Raw genomic sequence first — 12,197 nt, forward strand, 5'->3', positions numbered from 1 at the left:
AGCACTTCGGCTTTGACTGCCCGTCGCTGGAAGGATACTTCGTCTTTGACAACTGCTGGAATCTGAAGAAATCGATTATTGTTGTTTTTTTTTGTACAGGCGCGAAACAGGACAGTCGCGTGCCGGTTAAGGACCTTCAGCAACTTTGTGATTTTATTGGACGCAACCCCGGAAGTAAATGGGGGGGAAGGTTTTTGTAGTGGTAAGAACTTTGGCGTGACAGCTCCCACATTTAACGTCGAGGTATGGGCGTGACTTTACTAAGCCACGCCCATGCTCTCAACGTTGTCCAATCACGCGTCGTCGTGAGCCCAAGAAGGCGGGGCCTGAAAGTGTCTCCACTGACCTGTCAAACCGACTTGACGCAGCGGAGAGCGGAGTCGGTCTCAGCCGGGAGACATGGAGGACACCGGGGCTACAAGCGTGTACGGGGCTTCGCTCGCCGGGGGCGGCTTCGACGTCCAAAAGTTTGTCCGACAGCCGCAAAGCATCGTGCGGCTTCTCAGCTGGGTGAGTCCCGCCCGGTCGGGCCGTCGAAAAAACAGTGCTTTTTGGGAAGAGAAACAGGTGCAATGTGAGTGTTCTGGCTACATGTAGCTTAGCCGCACACAAACACACAAACAACGTCTTAAGGGGCGTCATGTTGCATGCAGCTGCTGGGTGGCAGCACCGTGGAGGTAAACCTTCAAACTACAACTATTCAAAAAAACTGATAATAATTCGTATTATATACAGTTGTGGTCAAAAGTTTACATACACTTGTAAAGAACATAATGTCATGGCTGTCTTGACTTTCCAATTATTTCTACAACTCTTATTTTTTTGTGATAGAGTGATTGGAGCGCATACTTGTTGGTCACAAAAAACATTCATGAAGTTTGGTTCTTTTATGAATTTATTATGGGTCTACTGAAAATGTGACCAAATATGCTGGGTCAAAAGTGGCAAAAAATTGAGCTGTTTGGCCACAATACCCAGCAGTATGTTTGGAGGAGAAAAGGTGAGGCCTTTAATCACAGGAACACCACACTTACCGTCAAGCATGGTGGTGGTAGTATTATGGAACTGGTGCTTTACAGAGAGTAAATGGGACAATGAAAAAGGAGGATTACCTCCAAATTCTTCAGGACAACCTAAAATCATCAACCCGGAGGTTGGGTCTTGGGCGCAGTTGGGTGTTCAAACAGGACAATGACCCCAAAACTAGAGATGTCCAATAATATCGGCCTGCTGATTTATCGGCCGATAAATGCTTTAAAATGTAGTATCGGAAATTATCGGTATCGGTTTTATTATTATCGGTATCGATTTTTTTTGTTTTTTTTAATTTTTTATTTATTTTAATTAAATCAACATAAAAAACACAAGATACACTTACAATTAGTGCACCAACCCAAAAAAAACCTCCCTCCCCCATTTACACTAATTCACACAAAAGGGTTGTTTCTTTCTGTTGTTAATATTCTGGTTCCTACATTATATATCAATATATAACAATACAGTCTGCAAGGGATACAGTCCGTAAGCACACATGATTGTGCGTGCTGCTGGTCCATTAATAGTACTAACCTTTAACAGTTAATTTTACTCATTTTCATTAATTACTAGTTTTTATGTAACTGTTTTTATATTGTTTTACTTTCTTTATTATTCAAGAAAATGTTTTTAATTTATCTTATTTTATTTTATTAATTTGTAATAAAAGGACCTTATCTTCACCATACCTGGTTGTCCAAATTAGGCATAATAATGTGTTAATCCCACGACTGTATATATCGGTATCGGTTGATATCAGTATCGGTAATTAAGAGTTGGACAATATCGGATATCAGCAAAAAAGCCATTATCAGACATCCCTACCCAAAACACTCGTCAAAAGTGCTAAAGTAATGGCTAAATCAGGCTAGAACGAAGGTTTTAGAATGGCCTTCCCAAAGTCCTGACTTAAACGTGTGGACAATGCTGAAGAAACAAGTCCATGTCAGAAAACCAACAAATTTAGCTGAACTGCACCAATTTTGTCAAGAGGAGTGGTCAAAAATTCAACCAGAAGCTTGTGGATGGCTACCAAAAGTGCCTTATTGCAGTGAAACTTGCCAAGGGACATGTAACCAAATATTAACATTGCTGTATGTATACTTTTGACCCAGCAGATTTGCTCACATTTTCAGTAGACCCATAATAAATTCATAAAAGAACCAAATTTCATGAATTTTTTTTGTGACCAACAAGTATGTGCTCCAATCACTCTATCACAACAAAATAAGAGTTGTAGAAAGTATTGGAAACTCAAGACAGCCATGAAATTATGTCCTTCACAAGTGTATGGAAACTTTTGACCATGACTGTACCTCAATATCATTCTGAAGTTTGCTGTAGAGTGCTTTGATTGAAATGGTTGCCTCACTGCTGATTACCTATTGCACTAGTTTCTGGCAGGGGTGTCAAACTCGTTTTCATTGGGGGCCACATCGCAGTTATGGTTGCCCTCAGAGGGCCGTGTTTAACAATGAGTAATATACTGTATGAATATACCTGTATATAATACATTAATGAGTACCAAAGACTATAAAAATGGGTCCCATTACCTCCCTGCTTGGCACTCAGCATCAAGGGTTGGAATTGGGGGTTAAATCACCAAAATGATTCCCGAGCGCAGCCACCGCCGCTGCTCACTGCTCCCCTCACCTCCCACGGGGTGGAATATGGGGATGGGTCAAATGCAGAGGGTAATTTCACCACACCTAGTGTGTGTGTGACTATCAGTGGTACTTTAACAATTTTTTTTTTTTACTTAAGCTGCAAAAAAAATCTTTAAATTTTACTTGAAAAACTGGCAGTTCAGTCCGCAGAATTTTACAGTAAAAGCAGTGGGTTTTTTACAGTTTATAAAAAAATGTAATAAATGGAATGGAATGCAAAAACAATTCCACTGTTTTTAGTGGTAAAATTCATGCAACAGAGCTGCTAGTTTAGTTTTTTTTACTGTAAAATCTTGTTTCAATTGTTTTTTTTGTTTGTTTTTTTCAATGTTTTAGTGTCTTACTGTAAATGGGAAAAAAACAGTACCAAAGTTGATTTTACAGCAGGGGTGTCAAACTCATTTTAGATCGGGGACTCCCAAGTGGTGAAATCACGGCACGGTAACTTAAAAATAAAGACAACTTCAGATTGTTTTCTTTGTTTAAAAATAGAACAAGCACATTCTGAAATTGTACAAAAAATAATGCTGATGTTTTTTTTTTTACACTTACATGTTGCGGTTAATAGTATTCTATCTTTATTTGTCGTTATTTATATTATCTGAATAAATGATGTGATAATGTTCATCAGTCAACTCATTGGTGTTCATTTTCAATATATCAAGATAAAAAAATATCAAAATCAAATCACAGTATATTATTTATGTAGTTTGCTCATTTTCCTAACATCATGTGGTTTATTTTGCACATATGTAGCATCACTTTAACTTTAACTTATCTACAAAGGTACAAAAAATTGCTATTGCGACATCCAGTGGACACATTTAGAACAGCCGTTTCTTTCATTCAAAAATTTCAGGTTAATTTTTATACTCAGCAAAATCATCCCGCAGGCCGGATAAAACCTGTTTGCGGGCCTGATCCGGCCCTCGGACCGTACGTTTGATACCCTATAGTAAAAAAAAACCTCAGTCGGCGGAATTTAACCGTAAAATCTATTGTCAATTTTACAGTCTACAATTTGATGGATAATTTGTTTTGATATCATAAGTAAAGCAGATATTTAAGTACAGTATTTATCTTTATTTTAACAAAACATATGTTTGGAATACATAGTATAATATTTAGATTTTGATAATATGGCATTTTAAAAGAAATGCAATTGCATGCAGTGCATGATTTTTAATGTCAAAAGGTAAATAAATATATTTAGTAAGAAAAGATTAAGCATTTTATTAACGCATAGCCATGAGTTTGACACTTATGGTTTATGGTTTGGAGGCCATTTTTAAATCCAAATATGACTACAAGGCAAACTAATAATGCAGCCTGACTGGTGCAATGTAAGGATTGAAATACAGGCTATTTGACCTTGGCCCCAAATGCGCGGCTTTCATTTTAACGCCAACTATCCTTGGCTGGCTCCAGGGAGTGAATTTCACACACTTGTGTCATGAACCATATTTGTCATCAACCGTTTTTCGTCCACAGTGTGTGAGGACACAATGTGCTTTGAGACCCCTGACTTTGTGAGTGTGTTTTTGTATGCACATAGGGGCTTTTTTTGCAGGTAAGGTGACACCTCAGCCTGGCAGTGCATGCATGGCTCATCCCACACCGTTTTACCTAATCATCTCAAACTCAATTACATAACCACAGGTCATTTTAATTGTATTTCAGTGAGTCACGGCCTGTCACACAAGAGCATTGTTTGCCCTGTCTGCATGTGCTACCATGCGTCAGTCACGGCATCCACAGTTGAGCACAATGCCTTTCAAGACACCCTGGTTATTATTTCAAAATAAATCCTATGAATTGTCATAATCAAACTCGTAGGAGTCCAGGGTAGAATTTGAGCGTCTCTATGTTCTCTATATCCAACCTATAGCTTATAATTGATAGTAAATTATTGTGATCCATTACTTGTATAATTTGCTATAATCTATGTTACTATTGTAGATTGTTAATGTTGACTTCAGCTGCTTTGTGAGTTGTCTTAATTTCCTTGTAGTCGAGGTCATGTCATCTTCAGGTACTTCTAGTTCTTTGATGTTTTTTAACAACAAGTACTTTGGCTTCTTCCTGTCCTCCATTTAACTTGTTTGAGATGTTACAGATGACAGTGCTGTGCATTGAATTTCCCCCGGCTTCCTCAACCTGCATGCTTTCTTGACAATGTCAGCCTTGCGTTTTGTCTGACGTAGAAGTTGGTCTTTTCAGCTTCACTCTCTGCTTCAACAATGCCATCTTTTTTGTTGTTGGTAACCATTATCATTGTTGCCGCTAGGAATTTTCAAAATGGGGTCCCAGGGACCCAATCAAATCATAAAAATGGGGTCCCACTTTTTTGTAACCGTTTTGAGAACAAATGAAAAATGTATGCATTATCCCGTTTTTATCTCACGTTCCATATTGTGTTTTGGAAAAAGGTTGTCATAATTGTTACTTAATTCATTAAAAAAATAATACAAAAGACACATTTTTATGCATATGTAAATGTATTCAGTTATGAACATTCATTCACTTTCTTCTTTTTTTCATGGATCTAAACTTTACCGCTGCCGGTAGTTTCTTTTCAATATTTTCATTTAATAAGTTGTTGGTGTATTTATTTCAGTATAAAAGTGGACAAAGTTTTTTGCTTCGGTTATGAAATTATTAAAATCGTGTGCCAGGGCATACGTGCATATGACAAATTTAATTGATTATTCTCACCTGTATGTAGATCATCAGTCGTTTAAAAACCACCACATCTACACTTCATGGCAAATAATGCCAACAAACTTAGAATTTGGCAAGTTAGTATCAATGTCATTTAATACAGCGGCACTCAATGCTTCTAGCATTTCATCTTTGGCTTCGTGATGGCCATAAGCTGTTTGTTCCCCTTTAAGGATGGCGGTGTGTGGGGTGAGTGACATGTGCAAGTGAGTGGGCAAGTTAGGAGAGGGAGCGCTAGCATGTTTAGGAGTTTTGATAGCATGGTGGATGTCAGGTTGGCTTTGTGGAAAACATAAATAAGGAGTTGTAACAAATCGACGACCTCGTCATTCCGACAAAGAGCAGAACTGTAGGGACCCACTGCCGGGTAAAGTGGAGGGTGTTACCCCTGACATACATCGGCCCTGGAGGGAACGTCTCCCCCGTGCTCCTCGACCACGGTCTGGGAGCCGACAAGCAGGAAAGGTATAACATGATGTTTCTTGGTGCCTGGTGAGGCTGGATCTTTGAAAATCAGTGCACCCGGTCGTAAAGGTGTTATTTTTCTTAGCCCGTTTACATGGCGTGCAAAACATCTTTCCATCTTCATAAGTGAGCCATTTTCCTGAAAAGTGGCTCCTGAAGATTCTTGGGTTTATTGCTCGCCATGACGAAAACAATAACACCCCGGAGTCGGTAAGAAAAAAAATTAAAATCTGTCACCCGGGGGCGCGCGAACTTCCGGAAATTTGCGTCCTTTCTGATTTCAATGCGTAAAAAGACACAAAGTGCGTCAACGCCAACAGTGTATTATGATGATGATGACAAGTGTGGTGTTGTTACACCTGTTAGACTTTGGAATGCATGTTTTGATGATGTTGACGTGCACATTCACCCCCTTTAATGGCAGAAAGATTGCCACCTGTTGCTCTGTGGAAGCAGCAGCGTCCTGTCCTCCACTGGTATCAGCTACTCCAAGACTAAAATAATGCTATTTGGTAAAAGTAGAAGAGAAAGTCAAACACAAATACAAAAAGACGGAGTAAATATTGAAAGGGTAAAAGAAAACACATTTTTTTGTGTAATAATAGATGATAAAATGAATTGGAAATTACATGTAAAAAATATACAACACAAAGTAGCAAGAAACAAATCAATAATGAATAAACCAAAACATGTTCTAGACCAAAAATCACTTCACATTCTCTACTGCTCACTACTGTTACCATATCTGAGTTATTGTGTAGAAATATGGGGAAACAACTACAAATGTGCGCTCCATTCACTAAATGTGTTACAAAAAATATCAATAAAAATAATACCTAATGTTGGATATAGAGAACATAAAAACCCTTTATTTATTAAATCACAATTATTGAAATTCAACAATTTGGTGCATTTACAAACAGCTAAAATCATGTACAAAGCAAACTATAACCTGCTACCCAAGAATGTACAACAATTCTTCTCAACAAAAGAGGAGAAATATACAGTAACCTTAGAGGAAAATCTAGTGTATGCTCGTACAACACTTAAAACCTTTAGTATATCAGCATGTGGAATTAAATTGTGGAATGGATTAAGCAAAGAAATCAAACAAAGCACCAATATGTTTCAGTTCAAGAGACTGTTTAAACTACAAGTGTTCACAAAGTACACAGAACAAGAATTATGATGAACATCGCGACCCGACCTCAGATAAGCGGAAGAAGATGAATGGAGGATTGATGGATCTTGAACCCTTTTTTTCCCCTTTTTTTAAATTGAGACAGATTATTTATGTATTTAATATTTTTTTGCTTACTATGGTATATTATTTATTTATTATTTGTTTGTACACTGTTCTGTTACAGAGAACAAGGACATTTGATAAAATTGCTATGGTATGAAAAGGGATAGGATTAAATAAGCTCTGCTTCTTGCTACTCCTTTTCGGACGTTCTGTAATGAAACAACTGGAATTGTGTAGTGCATTACATTGTATCGTATGCATGTTCCAAATAATCTGAAACTGAACTGAACTGAATTGAACTCTGCCATAATCACATTGTTCATGCAGACAGACTCCTGCACTTACTGTATCTGACTAGTGCTGGGCAATTTTGGAATATATCTGATTGTGATCCTCCCCCCCCCCCCCTCAATATTGTGAATAGTTTCAAATGCAATATTTTTTCAAGGTCCTCTTATGTATTTTCAACAAACACAGGGATGTTAACGAAATAAACATTTCATATCACGCATAGATGGATCTGTAATTATGTTCAAGATCTGGGGTCGGTAAAGATGCCAAAATAGTCCAACAATTTTGAATCAATGCAGAGCTCTTTCCAGTCTGTCCTTCAATGCTAGAGTTGTGGTGAGTCGCTTCTTTGTAAAAGACAACTTTGAGGGGTCTGAAAAATTGCTAAATATAGCCAAGTTGTCAACACTGATCCCACCTGCTATGTGTACTGATTGTCTATAAGACCCGGGGCCTCTTGTACCATCAGTTGCGTGTCTTTCCTACTAAATATGGACGTATGATCAAATCCAGACAAAGGTGTACTTAAGTAAAAATTGAGGTGTACTTTAAAGTCTTTGCACGCACAAAGGAACGCACCTTTCTTTGTTACATCGCAATCTAGTTGGAATGCGCCGCAGACGTGTGCTTGACTTGGCACGCCCAGACCACGCCCCCTTATACATATGCAAATCATATTGAAAATAGAGCCGCGGCGATTTGTTGACTTATTCGACATCATGTACCATCAGAATCAGAATAGTTTTTATTGCCATTGTTTGAGAACGGGTTCACCGATCATTATTGGCCAGTTTCTGTGGAAAAGTTTCTGATTGCCAGCGGTCAATGAATAACTTTTTCAATGCTAATCACAAAAATGATAATTTATGGCTCCTACCTTGAAGCTTGGTCAGTTTGTTGACATGCGAAGCTATGAAGACTGCTCGCAGCTAGAGAATACAGCTAACTTTGTGTAAATCCCTACTTAATGCAGAACGTCCGGTTTAAGGTAATCTCGCCACAATTGTGGGAAATAAACTACATTTCCTACAAGTTTTAATATCAGTGTGGAACTTGAGAAAGAGGCTGAAAATGCCGCACAAGGAAACACTGGGCTAGCTTGAAACAACAAAAGAATAAGTGCTTAGTTCAATCAATCAATCAATCAAAGTTTATTAATACAGCCCTAAATCCCGAGTGTCACATCAGGGCAAGAAAAACTCAACCCAATGGGATACAATGAGAAGCCTTGGAGGGGACCGCAGATGTGGGGACCCCCTGGGCGACCGGTGTAATGGACGTCGAGTGGATCTAGTTAATAGTGTGAGTTCACTCCAACAGACATGAAGATTTAACAGCCTTACAGCGGAGAGTTAACATATATTACCAGGAAATTAACAAGTAGATTGATAAGAGTCCAGAGCACGGGTGTCAAGCTCATTTTAGCTCAGGGGCCGCATGGAGGAAAATCTATTCCCACTTGGGCCGGACGGGTAAAACCATGGCATGATAACCTAAAAATACAACTACGACAACTTCAGATTGTTTTCTTTGTTTTACTTTGGCCAAAAATAGAAGCACATTCTGAAAATGTACATATCACAAATAATCCTCTTGACAAAACACTTCAAGTTATTTGAAAATTCTGAGAAAAACATTGGTGCAGTTTCAAAAACACCATGAATAAACACAATTAACTAAGAATGTGTCTCAGTGTATCTACAAAGCAGTTAAACTTTAAATCACAGCCCATCTTGGATTGAACAAAAAACAGAATAAACCATAAATAAAAACTTTTCTGTGTCAACTACCTCATTTGTCATTTCCACTGTTCACTTCACATAATTTGCACAGAAAACAATAATCTTCACAGAACTATATCAATGTGCAGTGTGTCATGCAGCATTTTAAGTTGGGTTACCAAGCGTTTATTTTACTCCTGTTTGTTGGGTAGAAAGGGAGGAGTCGCAGCCCTGCTTTACCATGTACCTCTTGCTTGGTATACAAACCCCGTTTCCATATGAGTTGGGAAATTGTGTTAGATTTAAATATAAACGGAATACAATGATTTGCAAATCCTTTTCAACCCATATTCAATTGAATGCACTACAAAGACAATATATTTGATGTTCAAACTCATAAACTTTTTTTTTTGTTTTTGCAAATAATAATTAACTTAGAATTTCATGGCTGCAACACGTGCCAAAGTAGTTGGGAAAGGGCATGTTCACCATTGTGTTACATGGCCTTTCCTTTTAACAACACTCAGCAAATGTTTGGGATCTGAGGAGACACATTTTTTAAGCTTCTCAGGTGGAATTCTTTCCCATTCTTGCTTGATGTACAGCTTAAGTTGTTCAACAGTCCGGGGGTCTCCGTTGTATGTATTAATCACTGAATTGGGAACTGGGGGTGGGATTAGATGAATTATCTTCTTCCCACTCCCTTTCAGGCAAAACTGGACCATCATGCTTACATACTGTACATTACCTTTTGCGTTATCCATCCATCCATCCATTTTCTACCGCTTGTACCATTCGTTATATTAATTTATATTATTACGTGTTGTCTACCTTGTACTTTTTTTTATGTCATTGCCTGAAATAAATGAATAAATGAAATGAAATAAAAAATGGTAAATGGATTTTACTTGTATGGCACTTTTCTACCTTCGAGGTACTCAAAGCGCTTTGACACTATTAGCACATTTTACCTACTGATGACTCGGCATCAGGAGCAACTGGGGCTACTGTATCTTGCTCAAGGATACTTTGACATGGTCAAAGGGAGACAAAGGATCTAACCCGCACCCTTCAGATTTGGAGACAATCATTCTACCACCCTTGTGGCACATTGTAGAAATAAAATACTGTAAAAATAAAAACTCAGTAAAAGTAGAAAAATGGAGCAAAAAGAAAAACCCTGAAGGAGAAAAAGCTGAAATGTTGTTAATAATGATTAAAAACAAATATTTGTCTTTAGATATGTTTCAGCCTTTTATTTTGCCTATTTCATTATTATAGGATAATTACACCCCACCACCATGTTGAGAATATAAGAAACATTATTGTTATTGCTGTTCTTTTCATAATGTTAACTAGTTATTTATGGGCTTATGTATAAGCACAGTATTGTTTGTTTTGATATACTTGGAGGCTATAGGCCACTGCTGTTCTTTTGAATGTGGAGTTAGCTCTTGGCAGCTGCTCCTGCAATTTAAATTCTGTGTAAAAAGATGTTGAAGCACAGTACCGGTAATCTTAAATACAATATAGAATAAAGTAGTGAATTCAAAAGTACATTAGTTGTTTTTTTGTTTTCTATCATGGTATGGAGGTTTGTGATATTTTGACAACACTTCCTGGCAGTTATGCTATGCACTTTTGTTTCTTTATACATACAATATTGTATCATACTAAGCAGCCAGGACACATTTTCAATCAGTTATTTAAAGTACCAGTAGAGTGGAAAAACAAGTTGCCTCTATGTTGAAGCTATTATCATATATATTTGTTTTATGACACCTAAAGACTTCCAAAGTTTGCGAGTACATAGATACGATCAAAATAGTATTAATCTCACTGAGATTCCAGAGCCATTTTGAGAGCTAATAAGGAAGCCAGACACGTCATCGCGTGGCGTAGGTAGGAACCACAGATCTCTTACCCACCCAAAACAATGCAAATCGTGCAAACTTTGTGAGAACCAACAACTATTACTTTGGGCTAAACTAGCTGAAAGTTTTAGAAGCTCTGCTAAACAAATCCAGCTTTAGTGAAACACCATAGCATCATGTAGCAGTATTGCTAAGTGCTAAAAAAAAAAAAAAGAAATACAAACTACAAATATAATAACGATAGCTGACTGTACAATGTCTGCTCTTACTTTGATGACGACTGATACGATGTCCATATCTTCCGGTTTATATGAAAAATGAATCATGATGCACACAAAGGGTTAACAAGGAAAAGTCTCCCTGCAGACAACTTCTTTGGTGGTGTGTGTTTGTCTCCATCTCTGGGTATGAATTGAATGTCACAGATGAACAACTTCTAAATGTATGGCTAAATCCTCGGAATATCCAGATGAGAGGCATGATTTATAATCTAGAATGACTTTGACGAGCCGAGACGTGATGATGCGGTAGCAGCAAGACTTGTTTAGATAGTACTTTATTGATTCCTTCAGGAGAGTTCCCTCAGGAAAAGTGTTTATTATCATTATCTGTTATTGTTATGGGGGCTACTGAGCTGTCTGTATAATTGCGCCACTAATAGTTTGTTTGCATTAGCGCTTACAATAACAGCATCGCTAATATTTGGTTAACATTCAGGTCACTATATGTACATCTAAAGAGTATTGTTGGCGGGTTTTGGATGGTTACATAGAGGGTTTTGTAGGCAAAATAGAGAGCCCCCATGTACTACAATGTTAGTTGAGTTTTTATGATAATATGGTCATAGTGCAGAAGCATTCCCATTGTGACATCAATCTCCGGAAATAGCCGAAGATATTCGGAGCGGAATATTCAAAATGGCTGACTGAATTTCTGGCATTTTGTGATGTTTAAACTGTGTTTTTACATACTTTGCAGATTGTAAATAAATGATAAATGGGTTATACTTGTATAGCGCTTTTCTACCTTCAAGGTACTCAAAGCGCTTTGACAGTATTTCCACATTCACCCATTCACACACACATTCACACACATGGAGGGAGCTGCCATGCAAGGCGCTAACCAGCACCCATCAGGAGCAAGGGTGAAGTGTCTTGCCCAAGGACACAACGGACGT

General features: G+C 37.9%; 1 protein-coding gene across 1 annotated transcript in view; it reads left to right on the top strand.

Annotated features, from left to right (window-relative positions):
* Positions 1-191: 191 nt before the first annotated feature.
* Positions 192-12,197, top strand: part of syngr2b (synaptogyrin 2b) — a 29,944-nt gene continuing 17,938 nt past the window's right edge. Inside the window, exon 1 of the mRNA XM_062033373.1 lies at positions 192-510. Within this exon, the coding sequence (XP_061889357.1) occupies positions 400-510 (111 nt within the window). The 5' untranslated portion in view covers positions 192-399. The remainder of the gene's footprint in view (positions 511-12,197) is intronic.

This window comes from Entelurus aequoreus, linkage group LG22 (assembly GCF_033978785.1).
Source record: "Entelurus aequoreus isolate RoL-2023_Sb linkage group LG22, RoL_Eaeq_v1.1, whole genome shotgun sequence".
NCBI classification, from domain to species: Eukaryota; Metazoa; Chordata; class Actinopteri; order Syngnathiformes; family Syngnathidae; genus Entelurus; species Entelurus aequoreus.